General features: G+C 37.6%; 1 protein-coding gene across 1 annotated transcript in view; it reads right to left on the reverse strand.

Annotated features, from left to right (window-relative positions):
* Positions 1-22796, reverse strand: part of LOC307066610 (uncharacterized protein) — a gene marked incomplete at both ends in the record, with an annotated part of 87276 nt that overhangs the window by 59961 nt on the left and 4519 nt on the right. The window contains 7 exon segments of the mRNA XM_079723810.1: positions 7182-7462; positions 8161-8233; positions 10453-10808; positions 15032-15231; positions 16006-16148; positions 16399-16561; positions 17573-17761. Coding sequence (XP_079579936.1) covers positions 7182-7462; positions 8161-8233; positions 10453-10808; positions 15032-15231; positions 16006-16148; positions 16399-16561; positions 17573-17761 — 1405 coding nt within the window.

The raw sequence follows: 22796 nt of genomic DNA on the forward strand, positions 1-22796 counted from the left end.
CTCTTTGACTAAAGATAAAACCAACTAAATAATGTTTAACATGAACAAATGTGAATTCCTACAAATAGGATTAAAGAATTAGTTTCACAAAGATAGTGACCCAAGTCATCAATGATTCAAATGAAAAACACCCAGGGGTTTTAACTGATCCCAAGCTTAGTATAAATCATTAGAATTATGTGAGACAAAGCATGATGGTAAACCAACATAAGTTTAATCTCACTATTTTGGCTGGTTCTAAGACCTACCATCTACCACTTATTAGTCACTATAGGCAAACCACTTACCTTTGGCTTTCTCACTTTTCAGTTGGAATTAATAATAACTAATGTAGGAGAGTATGGTGAGTATAGAATGAGATAATTCATATGAAAATAATTATATAAATGATAGCTTTAATTTTGCAAATACTGAAAAAGCTGGTGCAGCAGTAAACTGTTTTAGTAGAGGTGTAGCATTCAAACCAAGGGAAGCATAAGCTATAGTGGGAATGTGTCAAACGAATTGATTGTAAAGCTTTTGAGAGCAGTGATTATGTCTGATTCACTCTCCATTGTCTAAAGCACTGCCAAACACCTCTTTGGTTCTGAAAAAAGTATATGTTGTGGAGATAAACTGGTTTGGAACATTGGATCTTGGGAGAGTCACATTTTAAGAGAGAAAGTGATATTTCAGATTGAATCTAGAGGAAGAAAACCAAGATGATGAGACGTTTAGAGACTATTACACGAGGAGTAATTAAAATAATTGAATATATGTAGCTGGGATAAAGACATATTTATATCCAAATGTAAAAAGGAAAGAAAAAACAATATATATTGGTAAGTTCTGTATGAGTATAGGTATCAGGAACAGTAAAGGAGGCAGAGCAGGTTAGAGGCTGAAGGAAGAACATGCTTTCCTCTCTCAATACCTCAGTAAGGTTATTAAGTGTGAGGGCTCAGGAATCCTACAGACCTTCACTTTTATTCTTTTTCCACTACCTGTGTTGCCTTGTGCAAGTTGTTTATCCCAAGCGTTAGTTTTGTCTTCATATGTAAGTGAGGATAATCATAACACCTACGTCCTAGGAGTATCGTGAAGAAAAATGAGATGAAGCGTGGCAAGTGCTCCCCGTTGCTGGAGAAAGTGCCAAAATATATGTTAATTACCCACCCTTCCCATGTGCCAAAGCGGCCACTAGGGGGTGCCAGAGAACTGGTAACCACTAGTTTGTTCTCTATATCTTTGAGTCTATTTCTTTTTTATATCCACTAGTTTGTTTTGTTTTTTAGATTCCACGTATAAGTGATATAATACAGTATTTGTTTTTCTCTCTCTGACTAATTTCACTTAGCACAATACTTGCCAAGTCCATCCATATTTTTGCAAATGGCAAAGTTTCATTCTATTTTTATGGCTGAATAGTATTCCATTGTATATATATACCACAACTTTTTTATCCATTCATCCGTTGGTGGATACTTAGGTTGCTTCCATATCTTGGCAATTGTAAATAATGCTGCTATGAACATTGGGGTGCATATATTTTTATTGAATTAGTGTTTTTGATTTTTTCAGATAAATGCCCAGGAATGGAATTGCTGGGTTATATGGTAGTTCTAGTTTTAGTTTCTTGAGAAGCCTTCCTACTGTTTTTCATAGTGGCTGCACCAATTTACATTCCCACTAACAGTGTACGAAGGTTCCCTTTTCTCCACATCCTCGCTAACATTTGTTATTTGTGCGTGTGTGTGCGTGTGTGTCTGTGTCTGTGTGTGTTTAACGATAGACATTCTGACAGATGTCTGTATCCTTCCCCAGGTTAGGGTAGTTTTCAGGCCTTATTTCTTATTTATTTATTTAAATTATTATTTTTTAATATTAGGTTTTTATTTTTTTTATTTTTTTAAATTTTTTTATTAGTTTCTGCTTTATAACAAAGTGAATCAGTCATACATATACATCTGTTCCCACATCCCCTCCCTCATGCATCTCCCTCCCTCCCACCCTCCCCATCCCACCCCTCCAGGCGGTCACAAAGCACCGAGCTGATCTCCCTGTGCTCTGCGGCTGCTTCCCACTATCTATCTACCTTACGTTTGGTAGTGTATATATGTCCATGCCTCTCTTTCCCTTTGTCACAGCTTACCCTTCCCCTTCCCCATATCCTCAGGTCCATTCTCAAGTAGGTCTGTGTCTTTATTCCCGTTTTACCCCTAGGTTCTTCATGACATTTTTTTTTTTTTTTAATTCCATATATATGTGTTAGCATACGGTATTTGTCTTTCTCTTTCTGACTTACTTCACTCTGTATGACAGACTCTAGGTCTATCCACCTCATTACAAATAGCTCAGTTTCGTTTCTTTTTATGGCTGAGTAATATTCCATTGTATATATGTGCCACATCTTCTTTATCCATTCATCCGATGATGGACACTTAGGTTGTTTCCAGCTCCGGGCTATTGTGAATAGAGCTGCAATGAACATTTTGGTACATGTCTCTTTTTGAATTATGGTTTTCTCAGGGTATATGCCTAGTAGTGGGATTGCTGGGTCATATGGTAGTTCTATTTTTAGTTTTTTAAGGAACCTCCATACTGTTCTCCATAGTGGCTGTACCAATTCACATTCCCACCAGCAGTGCAAGAGTGTTCCCTTTTCTCCACACCCTCTCCAGCATTTATTGTTTCTAGATTTCTTGATGATGGCCATTCTGACTGGTGTGAGATGATATCTCATTGTAGTTTTGATTTGCATTTCTCTAATGATTAATGATGTTGAGCATTCTTTCATGTGTTTGTTGGCAGTCTGTATATCTTCTTTGGAGAAATGCCTATTTAAGTCTTCTGCCCATTTTTGGATTGGGTTGTTTGTTTTTTTGCTATTGAGCTGCATGAGCTGTTTATAAATTTTGGAGATTAATCCTTTGTCAGTTGCTTCATTTGCAAATATTTTCTCCCATTCTGAGGGTTGTCTTTTGGTCTTGTTTATGGTTTCCTTTGCTGTGCAAAAGCTTTGAAGTTTCATTAGGTCCCATTTGTTTATCTTTGTTTTTAGTTCCATTTCTCTAGGAGGTGGGTCCAAAAGGATCTTGCTGTGATTTATGTCATAGAGTGTTCTACCTATGTTTTCCTCTAAGAGTTTGATAGTTTCTGGCCTTACATTTAGGTCTTTAATCCATTTTGAGCTTATTTTTGTGTATGGTGTTAGGGAATGATCTAATCTCATACTTTTACATGTCCCTGTCCAGTTTTCCCAGCACCACTTATTGAAGAGGCTGTCCTTTCTCCACTGTACATTCCTGCCTCCTTTATCAAAGATAAGTTGGCCATATGTGCGTGGGTTTATCTCTGGGCTTTCTATCCTGATCCACTGATCTATCTTTCTGTTTTTATGCCAGTACCACACTGTCTTAATTACTGTAGCTTTGTAGTATAGTCTGAAGTCAGGCAGCCTGATTCCTCCAGCTCCGTTTTTCGTTCTCAAGATTGCTTTGGCTATTCGGGGTCTTTTGTTTTTCCAAACAAATTTTGAAATTTTTTGTTCTACTTCTGTGAAAAATGCCAGTGGTAGTTTGATAGGGATTGCATTGAATCTGTAGATTGCTTTGGGTAGTAGAGTCATTTTCACAATATTGATTCTTCCAATCCAGGAGCATGGTATATCTCTCCATCTATTTATATCATCTTTAATTTCTTTCATCAGTGTCTTATAATTTTCTGCATACAGGTCTTTTGTCTCCCTAGGTAGGTTTATTCCTAGGTATTTTATTCTTTTTGTTGCAATGGTAAATGGGAGTGTTTTCTTGATTTCATTTTCAGATTTTTCATCATTAGTGTATAGGACTGCAAGAGATTTCTGTGCATTAATTTTGTATGCTGCTACTTTACCAAATTCATTGATTAGCTCTAGTAGTTTTCTGGTAGCATCTTTAGGATTCTCTATGTATAGTATCATGTCATCTGAAAACAGTGACAGTTTTACTTCTTCTTTTCTAATTTAGATTCCTTTTACTTCTTTTTCTTCTCTGATTGCTGTGGCTAAAACTTCCAAAACTATGCTGAATAAGAGAGGTAAGAGTGAGTGGGCAACCTTGTCTTCTTCCTGATCTTAGTGGAAATGGTTTCATTTTTTCACCATTGAGAATGATGTCGGCTGTGGGCTTGTCATATATGGCCTTTATTATGTTGAGGAAACATCCCTCTATGCATACTTTCTGGAGGGTTTTTATTATAAATTGGCATTGAATTTTGTCGAAAGCTCTTTCTGTATCTATTGAGATTATCATATGGTTTTTATCCTTCAGTTTTTTAATATGGTTTATCACATTGATTGATTTTTGTGTGTTGAAGAATCCTTGCATTCCTGGGATAAACCCCAGTTGATCATGGTGTATGATCCTTTTAATGTGTTGTTGGATTCTGTTTGCTAATATTTTGTTGAGGGTTTTTGCATCTATGTTCATCAGTGATATTGGCCTGTAGTTTTCTTTTTTTGTGACATCTTTGTCTGGTTTTGGTATCAGGGTGATTGTGGCCTTGTAGAGTGAGTTTGGGAGTGTTCCTCCCTCTGCTATATTTGGAAGAGTTTGAAAAGGTTAGGTCTTAGCTCTTCTCTAAATGTTTCATAGAATTTGCCTGTGAAGACTTCTGGTCCTGGGCTTTTGTTTGTTGGAAAATTTTTAATCTCAGTCTGAATTTCAGTGCTTGTGATTGGTCTGTTTATACTTTCTATTTCTTCCTCATTCAGTCTTGGAAGGTTGTGCATTTCTAAGAAATTTTCCATTTCTTCCAGGTTGTCCATTTCATTGGCATATAGTTGCTTGTAGTAATCTCTCATGATCCTTTGTATTTCTGCAGTGTCAGTTGTTAGTTTTTCTTTTTCATTTTTAATTGTATTGATTTGAATCTTCTCCCTTTTTCTCCTAATGAGTCTGGCTAATGGTTTATCAATTTTGTTTATCTTTCCAAAGAACCAGCTTTTAGTTTTATTGATATTTCGTGTTGTTTCCTTCATTTCTTTTTTTTTTTTTTGCGGTACGTGGGCCTCTCACTGTTGTGGCTTCTCCCGTTGTGGAGCACAGGCTCCGGACACGCAGGCCCAGCGGCCATGGCTCACGGGCCCAGCCGCTCCGTGGCATGTGGGATCTTCCCAGACCGGGGCACAAACCCGTGTCCCCTGCATCGGCAGGCGGACTCTCAACCACTGCGCCACCAGGGAAGCCCTGCTTTTATTTTTAATATCTGACTGTGCACTTTTAAGAACTGGTAAGAATTTCTAGATTAAACTGGGAGTGAAAAAAATCTTTTGTGCTTCATATGTTCAAATTGTGTGTCAGTTGAAATACACACACACATATTTAGTCTTATCAGAGTAACATGTGGAATTGAATGATTGAGAATTACTGTTATGTACCAAAGTAATTAAGACATTGATAATAGTTCAATTTAGTATGGGAATAGATAGATGTTAATAGGACTATTAAGACTATTAGGACTATTAACTAATAGGACTATTAAGAGAGTATGTTGGCTACAGTAGTTTAGGAAGAATATTAATGAGCCAATTAATGTTTACAAAAACTTAAAGAGTCATATGAGGAAGAATAAAAGAAACTGTATCATATCAATTTTAATCTTCAATTTATTTTGCATACTAGCATTTATAACATGAAACAAAATAAATTTTATGTGCTGTATTTAATTTGTTTACTTGATTCCATTTGGGCCACAGGGTTTCAAGAAAAGTTTTGTTTCACTTGGGAATATTTAGGAATACTACACATCTTGTAAGAAGACCTTAAAAACAGAATATTATTTACTACCTTAAACAATTAGGAAAAGGGAACGATTTAAATTTGTGTACAACAACATCCATAATAAATCTTAGCTCCAAAGATTAAAATATCAAGAGAATTAAAAAAAAAAGCAAGTTTTGGAGAAAAATGTGATCTCCTCCTCCTCTTGTTGCTCTAATGGCTTCAGTTAGAAATTTTGTAGGCAGTATTTCATAAGGAGTATGGATGCCAGGATTTTGTAAGGAGTATTTCGTCTAAAGAAGCATAATAGAGAAAGGAATAATGAATAAGAAAGATAAAATGGTATTTCCCCCCCAAATTTGTGACTGTCCCTTTATAACCAAGTATAGCACAAGATTTTTTTTTTTTTTTAATAAAGTCTGTTTGGAAAAACAAAAAAGAAATGAAGGTGTAGTAAGAAATACGGAGTTTAACAACATGCAGAGCCCTCTGGTGGCTGGTGATGCTGACAGATTATTTTATCGGCTCCATAATGTCAAACTTGAAAATCTTTAGCTATCAAAATTTAATTGTAACATGTAATAATACTTTAAAAAATAAAATTTTAGATTTATTCTGGCACCCCATTCTATAAGGGTATATAATTTTATATGATCTGTATCAGGTTTTGTTAGGCTTGGGTCATAGCTTTGGCTAAATATTTAATTTTTTAAAAGACTGTCCATTCAGTTAAGAGGTATATTTGGTGCTCTACTCATTATTATTGCTATTCTTGTCATTATTTTGCTGCTACATGTTGGAAAGTTGGTTCCTTACTGAGAACCTAAATATAATGAGTTACTTCTTGCTAACTTTCATTATAAATGGGGTCTCCACGCTATGTTTCTTGGCCAGAGGACAGGAGGAATCGCCTGGAGGACAGAAATAGAATATAATAGCCAAATTCTCCCCTTGATCCTGCAAATAGTTTGTAGAAGTAGGCTGGGACTATCATATTGCAACTACTCTGCTTAATCTGTTCTTTGTTTAGATTTGAAATACATATTTCAAACATTGTTTAAGGAGAAAAGGGATCATGTCAAATGTTTCAGGAGATGATTTAGGTTAGAGATAAAGAGAATATATCTAACTATGAAATGTTATGGAAATGTTATGGAATTATGAAATGTTAGTGGAACCTGAAGAGAATTGATTAATGTTCTTTAGATCATGACATGATTCTTACAGGGGCTTATTTAAAGGCCTAGAAATAGTACTGTCTTACTGACTAACGCCTGCTAAATAGGAAAGTAGGAGGTGTGAAATTCCTAATTTTTAAATAGCAAAGTTTCTTCCCAGGTTGTGTTAGTAACTTTCAGAATCCTAGAGGGAATGCTGATTAGAACAACACAAGGAAAGCAGCAATTGACAGAACAGAAATAAGAATGGGTCTGAACCAACTGCAAAATAAGCAAGGCTTCAGAGGACTCCCAACAGTTCTTGTTGTTGTGGGTTTCAATGTCCGGTCCCACTGGGTCAAGATGGCATTTCTGGCTCCTGGCCACTTCCCAGGGCCCACCAGCCTAAACTGATATGGGCTGCAAGGGCCAAAGTAAACCTCCAAGGCCAACTTTGGATCTGTGAGAAACAGCCATGGGATGTTGGGCTTTGCCCCAATGAAGGAGGCAAGTTCATCCATATAAACGATATAATCCGTCTGTATGCTATCGCCTTTGCCAAACCTAGGGGTGGGAGAGGAAACAAGACTGTGGTTATCCACGCTTTGTGTAGGAACAAGAACAGGGAAAGTGCCTCACACCTTTTTATCCATGGGAATCAACATCTGTCCTTTGTGTTGGTAAGGGGACTATTGCTCATTATCCTGTACTTTGTAGTTGTTACTAAAGGACTTTCATACTGATCTCATTTGGACATTCCACAACACTGCAAGGAAGCTGAGAAAGGCATTTTTATTCACATTTACAAGTAGGTAAATTGTCTCTTGCTCAAGTGAGGTTATTACTTCATGGCCACTGAGCTAATTAGTGACAGAGGTAGGACTGGAGCCCAGTTCTTCTGACTAGTTCTCATTTTATCAGAGCCATCTGTTGGAAGGCATCCTTTACACCTTAGAGGATTTATGGGCTAGAAAATTGAAGTCCACATCCACATGTTCCCAAACTCCTCTAACTTCTAATCTTTCTGGGTTTCCTTTCTATGATATATTGCAGGAGCTATGGAGGGTTAAAACAGGATTTAGTGGGGTATCAGGTGCAAAATAGATCCTGGATATAAATATTTGTTGAATGGCTGAATTTAGCTCATAGCTGTCACCGTAATGACCTCACTCAGGGCCATTTAAAACAAACAGTTCCAAGTATTCACAAATTCTGCTTTTTCTATGAAAATTCTAGATCCCCTTTACAATAGCTGCTCTTACCATTTGAGCTTTTTCCCCATTTTTTCATCAATATCATTCATCATGTCCTTGACAGAAGGCAAAGTGCAAGTTCCTATAAAAAGGGAAAGACATGATAGTAGTTAAATAAGTCTGGCAGAGGACCAGCTTGAAATGTTTCCTTTTTAATAGTGAGTTATGAATCACATTAGTATTTCCAAATTTTTTGTCACTGTCTAGCAAAATAAAATTTTGAGACAAACATACAGGTCATTCCCAATCTTCTCAGGGGTGATACTCATCACAATAATTAAAAGCCATTACCCAAATAATCTTTTATCTTTGTATCTTTGCACTTAAACCAGTTATCGGATTTAAAAAATCAGTTTCAAAATATTAGATTATATATTCTAATCTCTCAGGTTTATTTTTAAGTATGTTATCTAATAAATTATAGCCAAAGGTAAATAGGCATCTCTTTTTTAAGATTTAAGAAAAACAATCTTCATAGGAAGTTATCTTGCTTTGCCAGGAACAGGAATTTCCAGCAGATAAGATAGAGAATTTAGTGAAGCCGCAAGGTTCTCTCTGAAAAGCCAATAGCTCCTGAATGAGACTGAGGATATGTACTATTCATAAGTCACAAAGGACATAGGAAAGTCCCAGGAGACCAAATCTGAGTTGGGGCTGCCCCAAGATTTCAGGCTCTTTCTGGCATCAATTTACAGAATTCTCTGAAATCTAGACCCAAACTTTTGTACCCAGAGATGCTTCAAATTAGTGTGGTTTCTTTGGCAATTCTGGGGTCACCTGGAACAAGACTAGAATTCCCAGCCTAGCTCTGATTGCTCAAGACCTACAATGACTTGCCTAACTCCCTATTCCTGAAATCCTTATAGGCAGGATCATGTGAACAGTCTGTAGACATGGCCTTGTTTCAAACCTTGGAACTCATTCTGTCCTTGGGCAGGAGGAGAGATGGAGAAGAGGCTATATTCTATAGGCCACCAGCTATTGCCATTGGGCTGCTTGTAGCTGACCCCTCTGTCCTGGTACCCTGGTTCCCCCAAATTGGATTATTTGCCTTATCTTCCATTTCCCCCAAGACTGAGTCTTTGCCTTGTGCATCAGTTCTCTGTTGATTGGGTATCTGCCTTGTCTCCTTTCTTCAGAGCCCAGGTTACAACTCTTGTCCACACAGAGAGTAAGTGTCCCACATTTTAATGCCAGTCTCTTTGAACCTGAACCCTGAGCTTAGCTCTTTCTAAATAGAATTTCATCCCCTCACCTTCCTGGCTGCTGCCTCACTGGAGTAACATCATCCTGCAACCTATCTCTGCTTGGGGACCGGGGAGTGAAGGAGATTCAGAGAGATCACTGATATGAAGGACTGTAACGATGTGGATAGTAGCCTGGTGGTGGGCGATGATGCAGGCTATGTAGTTGTAGGTTCCAACCACCAGTATAAAAGAACATTTGAACCCCAGCAAGTCAGATAGGACTGGAAGCCTTAGATGTGGCTTCAAAAGAAGCAGACCAGCTAAGATTCCTTATCCATAATTTTCATACCTTTAAGACCAACTAAACTTTGCACACTAAACTTTGACATCTCTATTCGTTCTTTAACCATGGCCCTGTTTGGTCTTATTATCTGAATTGGCCCACGACTGCATTTAAAGCTTAGTGTGAATCTGATCCCAGTGCCTAGGGCTGGATGATGCTGCCTGCCTTCTTTGCTTGGCCCCAATCAAGTTTGTTGTTTCCTTTTTCTTTTTAAAATACAGGGATTTAGTATTCCTTAAAGACTGGATGTCTACCACACCAAGTGCTTTCTGCTTCTAATGATCCATGGCAGGGAAGAAAATAGAGCAGGAAATCCACTTCCTCTCTAGCAGTGATAATTTTTTTTGTGTCTGTGGATGTTTAAAGTTGGCTGGATATTGGCTTTGAAACATCTTTTATTAACCTTTCAAGAAATGTCATTCTATTGAGTTTTGAAATCTTAATTTATAAAGTTGTCACGCATTTAAGATGAGAAGCTCTCGTGTTCTCAAGTTTAATGAAAGGTCTTGGGTAATTAACAGTTCTAAGGAGTTATAAATCGCAAACTACTCCTTGAATAATATCTTGTACTATTGTTTATGACAATCCAATGTAACATATTTTTAATTGCTTATAAAATATAGTACCAAAAAATGTAGAATTATAGATTCTGGAAACTGGATGGGACCTAGGATTTGTCCCTTGTTACTAGGATTATTGTTTTCACAAAGACTCAAAGCCATTCTCATTGGCTTCCATCTTTCCCATCAATGAGCTTCTTTGTCTACTTACCCTTTATTACTCGTACTGCCCAGCGAGACTGCAGGTCAGTTGTGGGGATGACAGCTCCAAGGGACTGGACAAGGCCAATCACTGCCATGGTTGGCTTCTCCAGTGGAGGCGGGAAGATGCCTTTAAATAAGGTGACCTCGTTGTCTCTGCTCTTAATGATGGAGTCATCAAGGAAGGGGTAGGCATAAGTATAGCCTGTTGCAAAGATGACACAGTCAATGGCCTCAAACACTGTCCCATCCTCAAAAATGGCCGAAGTCTCTGTAAACTCCTTCACATTTGGCTTAACGGTCACAGTGCCACATAGAATGCGAGCCGGGAGCTCATCATTGAACACGGGCTCTTTCCTCAGGGTGCTGTATGGAAAACAGAGATGACCATTAGAACAGTAACATTTCCTGTTTCTTTTATTGGTCCATAATAATTAATTAATGATTGTTAATAGTTAATTAGTAAGGAAGGAGGAAACGACTCAAGATTTTTTAATGTGCCATGGAGTGTCACCAATATGGTTGAAGAACAAAACTGATGTAAGGCAACATTGTGGAGTAAGAGAAGTTGTTTTTTTGCTGATCCCTTCTCTATTTCCTGTGATCTTTCTCTTCTCTTCCACTGAGCTCTCTCTAAATCCCAGAATGAGCACCCAGGCCCTTTCCCGTGTTAAAACCTATATCAGGAAAAACTCTTAAAGTCAGAGTTCCTGGGTCTTTAAATTTTTTTCTTTGCTACTTATCAACTATGAACCGTGATCAAATTAAGTTTTCTTAATTTCTCTTGCCTCGTCTTTCTCATCTGGAGTGGCAATAAAGTTATACCTACTGCAGGTCATTGGGAGACCTAAGTAATATAAAGAATTTGGCATAGTTTGTAGCACATACATAGTGCTCGAAATGTTAGCCACTATTCTTAACATAGCATACTCCAAAGTGGTCATCATGATGTAAAGAAGATCAGATAGGTGGAAGGAAGCCAAAGGTGGGAAGACTGCAGTCAGGTTCTATCTTAAAATGTGAAGTGTGAGCCCCGTGCAGACAAAGGCACAAGTCGGGTGAGGGAGGGAGCATCTAGGAATTTAAATAAGGCCAGGAGAAGGAAGAGGCCACTGGAAATCTGGAAAGAGAGAGCTTCTGATTACTTTTTATTCAGTAACATCTCTAGTGAGTGCACATATATCTGAACTTAGGGGTGAACCGAATAGTGTTGAAGAAAAAGACTTTGTTCTTATAGGACAGTGAGAGCTGTGAGAGAGCCATAGGTAGACTCCACTGGGGAGGAAACGGAGCCAGACAATGAGATTGGCTGGAATGCTGATTGGAAAAAGGCTGGATTCAACTGCTCGAATTACCTGCCATTTATCTTAAACCCACTGCCATGTTGAAACTTCTTTTGTCAAGGCCACCAGGATCTTCAAGCTGCCAGATCCCATGGTCTACTCTTACTCCTCATTTTACTCAACTTTTTAGCAGCTGTACTTTGTAGTACACACTTGATGGTGTCCTCCTCCATGAAACACTGTCTTCATTTTGCTTTCAGGTCATCACTCACTCTTGATTCCTTTCTACCTACCTCACTATTCTTTCTCAGTGTCTCCTGCTGAATTCTTCTCCTCTTCCTGACCTCTAAACGATGATGTGCCCCAGGACTCAGCCCTCATACCTTTTGTTTTCTTCATCTCCATTCATTCTTCAAGAGACGTCATCTAGTTTTCATTTCTTTTAAGTACTATCTATATTCCGACCAGTCCATATTTTTGTTGTTGTTTCAGTTCACATTTTAAACTTATGGTTTGAATGTCTCTCCTGTCTTGTGTATCCCACTGCTTTTCCACATTCTTCTGTGCGAATGTCGAATAGACATTCCAATTTTGATACGTTTAAAACTAAATTTCTGCTCCTCCCATGGTTTTCCACATCTCAATAGATGTCACCTCCATCCTTGCCCTCTTGCTCAGATCAAAAGTCTGGAAGACATCCTTGACCCTTTTTTTGCTTTCACATCTGTTATTCAATCTAACAGAAAATCCTGTTTGGGTTTACCTTCAAACTGTATCCAAAATCTGACCACTTCTGAGCACTGACGATCCTAGTTCAAGCCACCTACCCCTCTCATCTGGATGTTTGACAATAGCCTCTTTTTTAAATTTTTTTTTTATACAGCAGGTTCTTATTAGTTATCTGTTTTATACATATTAGTGTATACATGTCAATCCCAATCTCCCAATTCATTCCACCACCACCCCTGCTTCCATACATTTGTTCTCTACATCTTTGTCTCTATTTCTGCCTTGCAAACCGGTTCATCTGTACCATTTTTCTAGATTCCACATATATGTGTTCATATACGATATTTGTTTTTCTCTTTTCTGACTTTCACTCTGTATGACAGTCTCTAGGTCCATCTACATCTCTACAAATGACCCAGTTTCATTCCTTTTTATGGCTGAGTAATATTCCATTGTATATGTATACCACATCTTCTTTATCCAGTTGCCTGTCGATGGGCATGTAGGTTGCTTCCATGACCTGGCTATTGCAAATAGTGCTGCAGTGAACATTGGGATGCATGTGTCTTCTTGAATTATGGTTTTCTCCGGGTATATGCCCAGGTAGTGGGATTGCTGGGTCATATGGTAATTCTATTTTTAGTTTTTTAAGGAACTTCCATACTGTTCTCCATAGTGGTTGTATCAATTTCCACTCCCACCAACAGCGTAAGAGGGTTCCCTTTTCTCCACACCCTCTCCAGCATTTGTTGTTTGTAGATTTTCTGATGATGCTGATTCTAACTGGTGTGAGGTGATACCTCATTGCAGTTTTGATTTGCATTTGTCTAATAATTAGTGATGTTGAGCAGCTTTTCATGTGTCTCTTGGCCATCTGTATGTCTTCTTTGGAGAAACGACTATTTAGGTCTTCTGCCTATTTTTTGATTGGGTTGTTTGTTTTTTTAATACTGAGCTGCATGAACTGTTTATATATTTTGGAGATTAATCCTTTGTCCATTGATTCATTTGTAAATATTTTCTCGCATTCTGAAGGTTGTCTTTTCATCTTGTTTATAGTTTCCTCTGCTGTGCAAAAGGTTTTAAGTTTCATCAGGTCCCATTTGTTTATTTTTGTTTTTATTTCCATTTCTCTAGGAGGCAGGTCAAAAAAGATCTTGTTGTGATTTATATCAGAGAATGTAAACTCTTAGAGGAAAACATAGGAATAACACTCTTGAACAATAGCCTCTTACCCAGTGTTTCCACTTCCTTCCTTGACCCACCCATCTATAATGAGTGATGACCATAACAGCCAAAGTGATCTCTTCAAATTAACTTAGATCTGGTCTTCAGTTTACTCAGATGCCTGCAGTGGCTTCCCACTGCATTCAGAGTAAAGGCCAGACTCCTTACAGTGGCCTACAAGACCCAACGTCAGCTGGCTATTTTGATGTCTCTGGTTTCACTTCCTGCTACTCTCCTGAGCCCTCTTCTCCAGGAAGAGAAGCTCATTGGAGTTGGTTGAACATACCAGTCATACCCCTGAAGAGGTGATGTCCTAGCTGTTCCCATTGTCCAGAATACTCTTCTCCAGATATCCTCATGGCTCATTTTCTCATCTCTTTCAGGAATTTGCTTAAAAGTTTTCTCAGTGAGACCTCCCCTGCGGAGTGTTTAAAATTGTCCTGATGGCACTCCCTGTTCCCCTTGCTTGCTTTGTTTTTCCTCCCTGATACATGTCATCATGCGATTTTCTGCTATTTGTTCATTGTCTGTTTCCCACTACTAGAATGTGGGACAGGGATTTTATGTGTTTGTTCACCCCTATATCCACAGGATTTAACACAGGTCCTGGCACATAATAAATGCTTAATAAATATTTGTTGAATTAATGAATTAACTTTGATGTAAACAGCTTATAACTTGGGTTTTTCACCCACGTCAAAGTAATTTCTTATCATGTGACTGGCTTGGGGGATGTTACAGGAGAGAGTGAGGAGGAGACTGAAGATGTAAACATTGTGGCCATAGATCAGTGCGAGGGCTCCATTAAGGGGCAGGTGTTGAGAGTGAAGCACAGGGAAAGTTCTGCTTTGCTTAACTTAACTTTGTCATTAAGAAAGAGACAGTAGAGCAAGGTGGCTAAGAGTGAGGGACTCTAGAGTCAGCAGATCTGGACATGGCTTTAACTTCCTGGCTGTGCGGCTTTGGTAAAGTTAACTACATTGAACCACAGTTTTCTCATCTCTGAAATGAAGATTATAACAGAGCCATCCTCATAGTTGTGAGGATAAAGGGAGATAATGCGTGTCAGAGACTCTGACATGTATTAAGGGCTTGAAACATATTGACCAGTATTATCATAACTCTAGGGACTAATTCCTGAGGTATTGATATTATATAACTTTCCAGCTGTGCAAATCTGGTAAGGAAGATTGTGAATAGGAAAATACCCCTAACTTTTGCAATTCTTTATCCTCTGAAATGTGAGAGGTGATTACTTCACTTTGATTTGTTTAGGGGTTACAACACACATTAGGGTTGTTGACACTGAAATAAAAATAAGCAGGCATATCATGTTTAACTCTGCTTTACCCATTTAAAGGCATCAAGCCATAGTTCTCATGCTTGAATCTTGCATTCATTTGCTTCACATACCACCAGTCAGAGATGACTGTTGGTAAGCTGTTCTTGAGGAAGGTTTCAAATCGAGTGATAAACATCATGTCCCATGGATAGCCACCATGCCAGACCCGGCTCATCACCCAGGAACCACTTCTGGAGCTGATGATGACCTTAAAAAACACCATTTCAACCATTAAAGCGGTGACGATTTGTACTGGATATTGTGATATATCCCCCAGATCTGCCTTTAGGAATGGAGTTATTATAACAGCTTCTGGGAGTGTTGCCAGAAGGACACCCTCAGCTGTCAGCCCTCTTTGGCAGTTACTTTGGTAACTTATACTCTTTTTGGATTCCCTGCATTCAGTGACTGGTTAATGGAAGGATACAAAGGCCCAGCCTCTCACTTCAACTAGAGACAATTCTAAAGGACTGTCCTAGCTTCAGAGTAAGTAAAGGAAAACTTCTTTCCCTTCCCTCAGAGGTATTCATCCAGAGAGCTCTCCCAAATAAACTTCCTGCATTATAATCTACATCTTAGGATCAATACTCTGTCATACTCCTCCAGGCAAATTTTCATATTTTAATCAAATCTTCTCTGGTGTTGATGACCAATAACTGAATTCTAGTCATATTTCTTCTAGTGCTTATCTGATGATCCCAAAATGATCCCATTAGTTTCGGAGGAATTTACTGGACACATGTTAGACACTAAATGTCCCAAAGAAGAAGATTGTTGAATGACAACATCACTCCTTGCTGATGCTCTGCCTTTGCCATAACAAGCTATTTAAAATTTCACAAGTTACCAGGGAAGTTGAGCTATATGAAACACTACTTAGTCTTCCTATCAAGCACCCTGCTCTTCTCCCTTTTCGTTATCACACCTTTCAAATGGTGTGTCTGTCCCTTTAAGTAACTCCCTTAGTATCTCGGAGGCGTACCTGTTCAGCTGTGTGGCTGAGTTCTGAGGCAATATCACAGCCTGAATTCCCCAGGCCAATCACCAGGACTCGCTTCCCCTTGAATATTCCTGGTTCTTTATAGTCCCAGCTGTGGAAGCATTTGCCTTTAAAAAGTTGTAGACCTGAGTGAAAAGTGGGAAACATATGAATCATTTGATTTTCATTTAAAAAACTGCTGTAACAGATCTTGTGGGTGAATATAGTTGCAGTAATCTGGAATTTTAGCACACCAGGTATGTTAGATACAATAGAAGGATATTTTAATTTAATGTGTACTTTTATAAATTGTACTTTTATATATGTAAGAAAGACATTATCAAGGTTATTCATTCATGTCAGATTTGTAGATGGCACCCTAAATTTTGGCCTTACCTTGAAAGGACTCTTTTGGTAGGTTGGGGTACACATGATGTCCAGAACAAATCATTACAGCATCAAAGAGGGCTGATTCTTTTTTACCATCCTTTTCAGTGGTAACGTCCCACTGGCCAGTGACTGAGAAATCAGGACGTTTATTTACACTGGATACAAGTGTCTAAGAGAAACACAGAAAGATAGCCTTCTTTTTTTCTATGCTAACAGGTAGGTTTGGCACCAACCTGATCAAATAGGATGAAAAACATCTTTAATAGTGGCTTAGGAAAAATACTTAATTCATTATGAAGGTACATATTACAAATTCAAAATTCCTTCAGAATAATTCAAAACATTAAATGGTCTATATGTTTTTTATCCCCACATGGTTCCTTGTGTATGACCAGTATTTTCTGCAGTAGAAGAGTGATTCCTTTTGGAGCTATGACAGTGAATTGAATCATAGTTTACAAGAGGCATGTAGCACGTGTAGTAAATAATCTGGTGGCCAATAATATTTGTAGTAACAACATTTCCTAACGTATTTCATTAGCCATTTTATTTTTAACATTATTGTCTTAAAATGAAAGATGTTGTCTATATTCAGAGCATAAGTTCTTCTCAAATTTTAGTGTGCATAAGGATTACCTGAAAAACCTTAGGAATCAGGATCGGGCCTGCAGCCCGGAGAGGGAGCTGTGAAGGAGGAAAGGTTCCCACATCTAGGGAAGGCTCCTCACCAGTGGAGAAATTAGACTGGATGGAGGGGGAGTTGCAGAGCCTAAAAGGAGAAAGCAGCCCCAGCCCCAGCTTATTTTCTAATATAAGCATTTAAGCTTATAATTTTCATGAAAGTTTTGCTCTCTCTGCTTCCCACAAATACCGATATGTAGAATTTAAATTATCATTCAGCTCTAAATATTTTTAAATTTCCATTGCATTTTCTTTTTTGACCCATAAATTGTTTAGGAAAAAAGAGTTCTTAAATTAATGGAATGTGGTCAAGTTTTGTAAATTTCCTACATATTCTTGAGAAGAATATATATTCTCTAAATCTAGGGTCAGAGAAGCCACGTTGTTAAAAACGTTGACAAGTAAGAAAGAGACACTGAAAGGAACTAATGGGAATCTACTAATAAAAAGAAAATTCCTCACAGTAATGCTCCGAATTAATTTCTTGATAATATCTTACCTTAAGTTGAATGTATCTCAGGAGGTTCTTTTCTTTGGCAAACGCAGTGATGTATTCCTGGAGCTTACTGTTATGCATAAAGTTGGGAAAGTCATCAGGAAAAGGGTAGTCTGGAAAACATGTCATCTCTTTGGAAGAGTTGGTAAAGACTGACCGATAAATGCTGGCCCTGCCTTCCTCGGCATGGTCCTGTGAAAGTATGGTTTTAAATGGAAGAGAGTTTGTGAATGAGTATACTTATCACGGTCAGGGCTAGTTCCAAATCATTACCACTCATTTTCAGTCGGCCTTTACCCACAAGTAAGTGAAATAAGATGAGGCATAAATTAACTTCACTTAAACAACTTGATGATAATCAAAGGAACTTAGAATGTGGAAAAATATATCTTTCTTAACATCTTTGCTTTTCTAAGGGAAACAAATTCTGAATTTCATCATGTCCTTTAAAGAACATGTACCTGGAATAATTTTATGCCTTTTAGCCATTAAATACAGTGATAGGTATTTTCCAAAATTCACCCATGCATGATTTCAATGTGTCAACACATAAGCATGGACAAACAAAATGTGATATATACATACAATGGAGTATTATTCAGCCTTAAAAAGGAAATTCTGATATATGCTGTGATAGGCATTAACTTTGAGGACATATGCTAAATGAAATAAGCCAGTCACAAAAAGATAAATACTGTATAATTCCACTTAGCTGAGGTACCTTGAGTGATCACATTTATAGAGACTGAAAGAGCGGTGGTTGTCTGGGACCAGGGAGAGGAGGGAATCGAGAGTTATTGTTTAATTTCTGTATTATTTTTCTTTGGGAAGATTAAAAATGTTCTGGAGAGGGATGGTGGTATGATTGCACAGTAATGTGAATTAACTTAATGCCACAGAACTGTGCACTTTAAAATGGTTAAACAGCAAATCTTTATTGTGGTTTATTTACCACAATGAAAACAATTTCCTTTAGCATGTCATGAGGTAGTTCTGGTGGATTAGATCATGATATTTTCTTATGTACCTAGGGCAGAGAGAAGTTTGGTTATGTTTAGAACAGTGTTTTTCAAATGTTTTTGCCCATACCCTATAGTTAGTAATATATTTTATATTGCAACCCAGTACGTGCACACACACAAACACACACACAGTGGGGACAAAAGTTTTATGAAATAAATCATTTTCAACAAGATGAGTTGCACACATACTTTCTATACATTCCATTTAAACATGCAGATTGACTCATTAATTTATATCATAGCACACTAATGAGTCATAATCTCCAGTTTGAAAAACATTGGTTTAAAGGAACTGGGTAAGGAGAAAGGGGAATAGAGGCAGAAAAAGGGGTAATGGTGGATTACTTAAGTCCTCAGCTTTATTCTGGAATTCTGAAATTAACATAACCTCCTGTTAGATAGATTGAGGGGAACACTGAGGGAAGAGGGGCTTTTGTTTTAACATTTGAAATTCTGGTAAGATATCAGAATGGATACCAAAGGTTCCCCCTGAACCAACCTGGGTAGGGGGAGGTTGACACAGGAAAGTCAAGTAGCAATGATTAGGAAGAGATAGGACCTTAGTTTAGCTCTCTTGAACCCATTCAGTTTGAACAAAACATAGGAGGTCCTGCTTGCTCCCAACAGGGATGCAGAAATTATCTGAGAATCTTAGTAGGTAATTTACCAGAGAGTTGCCATGGAGGAAGCTAAGTGACATTTTAGAAGAGATGCAGAGTGGACCACTTGGGTCAGGGACTCAGTGAGAAAACTGGACCTAGCAAGTGAGGTCTATTCAGCAAGGAGTTTCAGTGGCTCCTGATTAAGCTAAGAGAGGACAGTCTCCAGGTTCATCAACTGCTGTCTTATCCTCTTGAAGGATGAGTGTGAATGGTAACCAAATAGAATAGAAACATCAGGAGACCAGAGAGGCCAGAGGACAGTCCCAAGACCTGTGTTTGAGTCTGCGAAACTTTGGCTTCCCTTTACCACAAGGTCATTTAAGTTCTCCTTCTCCATAAGCCCAGATACAATTTTGGAAAGGGCTGAGGGGCAAGGAGGGGACCTGAAAGACTGAGCATTGATCCAAAAGAGACCTAAAGATTAAGCTGTGCCAACTGGGGGTACTCCTTGTGTCTTAGAATGCTTTTATGCTTCTCTCTATGTAATTCTGGATATTTGTCTGTTGTCCTATTTATGCTAGGCATAAACGAGTGACCTGAACACTTAGTAATCTAGTATTACTTACTGACAAAACATTGCAAAATATCAAGAACTCATAGGAGAAAATGGGAGAGGATCTCCCAGGACAGAGTGAGAGTTTTAGGGTTCGCTGACATGCTTCATGACTTTCCCTCAACTTATAGCATGAGGCATTTGGTAGACAGAATTTTAAGAGTGACCCTTAATGCGCCTCATCCTTGTATAGTCATTTGCCCTCTGAGTATGGATGAAACCTGTAAATATCATATCACTCAAAGTATGAGGAGGATTCAGCTTGTTGTTCTTGGCATTGAAGATGGAGGGTGCCATATGCCAAGGAATACTAGCAGCCTTTAGGAGCTGAGAACAATCCCAACTTACAGCCAGCAAGGAAACAAAGACCTTAATCTTACCACAGCAGGAAACTGAATTCAGTCATCACCCTGTATGAACTTGGGTGCAGATTCTTCCCTTGTGCATCCAGATAAGGGCCCTGCCCAGCTACCAGCTTATTTTTGACTTCGTGAAACCCTAAGCAAAGAACCTAGCTGAACTATGCTGTACTTCTGATCTGTACACCTGAGAGTAATAAATAAGTATTGTTTTGGGCTGCTAAAGTTTGTGGTAATTTGCTACGCAGAAATAGAAAACTAATACAAGGCCAAAGGTAAGGTTTTGGAGCAAGCCAAAGTCAGGGAAAATTATGTAATGTAACAACAAGGGAGGAGTTTCAGATAATAAAAATGATGCAAACCTTTGAGACAGGTTTGAGGTGCTTTTGCAACTTTGGTTGCTTCAGGGTAATATTCAGTAAACCCCCCTAGCAATGCTGAGCTGATTGGTCTTCAGTTTTTCTTGGATTCCGAAAAGGCCATGATTAATGAGAGAGGAGTTACAGCATCAACTAACCACATCACTTCTGACTTGCTTAAAAAAGAAAAAAACACACACACACGCACACAAAAATGTGTCATGAACATCTTACTGTTCCTATTTGGTATTATAGTGTATCTCAGAGCCCACGTTTATAGACTGATTATTTTAAGTTGATCATATAAGAAGTTCATAAGAGAATGACTATAGAGTCATAAATTACATTTTCAAATATAAACTTTTTGTGGGGCAAGTGTTCAACAAAGAACCAAACCTTGGTTATTTATGGAAGTAGCTTTATTTATTTATTTTTGATTACTAAAGTAATCCAGACTTCTGATTAAACATGAAGGATTATGTAGATGCATTTAACTCTTTTTCCACGAAAATTACTGTAAAGGTATCAGAGGTATGAACCCACAAGGAAAAAAAAGAAAAAAAAGTAAAAGGAAACAAGAAATAGCAACAATATTTTGAAAGTAGAACATAGATGCATGAGTGATAAAGGTATCAGAGGTATGAATCCGCAAGGAAAAAAAAGAAAAAAAAGTAAAAGCAAGCAAGAAATAGCAACAATATTTTGAAAGTAGAACATAGATGCATGAGTGATAACTGACTTAACAGACCAAAGAAAGGTGAAAGGTAAGACTAGATTTAATCAACTGGGAATCTGGATCAAATAATGCTACTCTAAGACATTCAAAGTCTACAATCTTTTACTTCACATATATAATTTTTCAGAAAACTACTGAGGATGTACTCTCATATAGTCTACTAAAATGAGAGAATAAACAAAATAGTAGAAAGATAAGGTTTCCAGAAAATAGGGTTACCCAGGGTAAAGCAGTGTAGCTAGCCTAGGGAAATGAAGGAAGACAATCTGAAAGAGTATCTTTAAGAGATAGTTGAGAGGAGAATTAAGCTGGTGAAACACCTTGTGTGTTTAAACATGTTGAGAGAATTCTGTGGGATGGCCTGGGGTTTGAATTAGAGATAGCATTTATAAAATTAAACCAACAAAGGACACAAGGCAGTTATTACCTCCAGTGAAAACAAAAACTTATTTAAGAAAGAAAATATAGCAATGAACAGTATTTACATGGTTATAATAATATAAACATGAAGGTTTACTTATACAAAAAGAATGGTATAACTATATGAACAAGAGAAGATGGAAAATCTTGTAAATGGGTGTGTCTTTTGTTTGAAATATTCTAAGGGATTGTTGTTTGTACATAGCACCAATCAAAAAAAATTCTATAAATACAGAGGAAGTTACAAGAAATGGGTCAAAAATGAATATGGTGAAACAAAGAATTCAAATTTAGCCTAAAAGAGGCCAGTATTAGAGTAAGAGGAGATACAGTGTTGCCTGATTTTCTAATTTTTCAAAAGAAGATATATCCCTAGATTTTTATGTGAAATATCATGATTTTAAAATAACAGATCAAAAAATTTAAAAAATGTATAGATCAGATAAAACAGAACAGCTTTAGTATAAAAAGAGCCAGTTTGCTAACTCTAAAACATGTGTAAACTATTGATTTTTGTCTAGTAATTCCAACCTCATTGTATTATCTTATTTTTTGCAACCATTTTCCAATTGATGTCCTTCATGGTATAAAATCAGATAGACAGTAACTGATAATTTTTCCTCCTTTCCAGTTTCTCTTTTTTATTATCAATCGCTTGTCTTATTGAATTGGCTCACACTTCTAAAGGAACATTAATCAATAGATCTTTAAGAGAGAACTTAAAAATTTCCTGGAGGCAGTATTTTCCATCATTTTGGTATAAATTTCTATTTTATTGTATTGGCAACAGAGAATTTCATTTTATTTATACATTTTTTTCAAAAATTTTGAGGCTTTTTGGTTGAGTCAGTTTTAGAAATGTTCCATGGGCACTTGAAAATAAGGCACATTTCATCTTTTTATAGTGTTGTATATCAACTAGTGACAGACCAAAGTGCAAGATGCAATAGTTGTTAAGCCACTATTTGACCAAAACTATGATCCTTAAAAAATAAAATAACAAAGTAAACATTAGTCTAATTCTTAAGATTGCACTTTCAAATTTAAAGAGCCAATAAAACCCCAAAAGAGGGGCTTCCCTGGTGGCACAGTGGTTAAGAATCTGCCTGCCAATGC

This window comes from Hyperoodon ampullatus, assembly GCF_949752795.1.
Source record: "Hyperoodon ampullatus genome assembly, chromosome: 2".
NCBI classification, from domain to species: Eukaryota; Metazoa; Chordata; class Mammalia; order Artiodactyla; family Ziphiidae; genus Hyperoodon; species Hyperoodon ampullatus.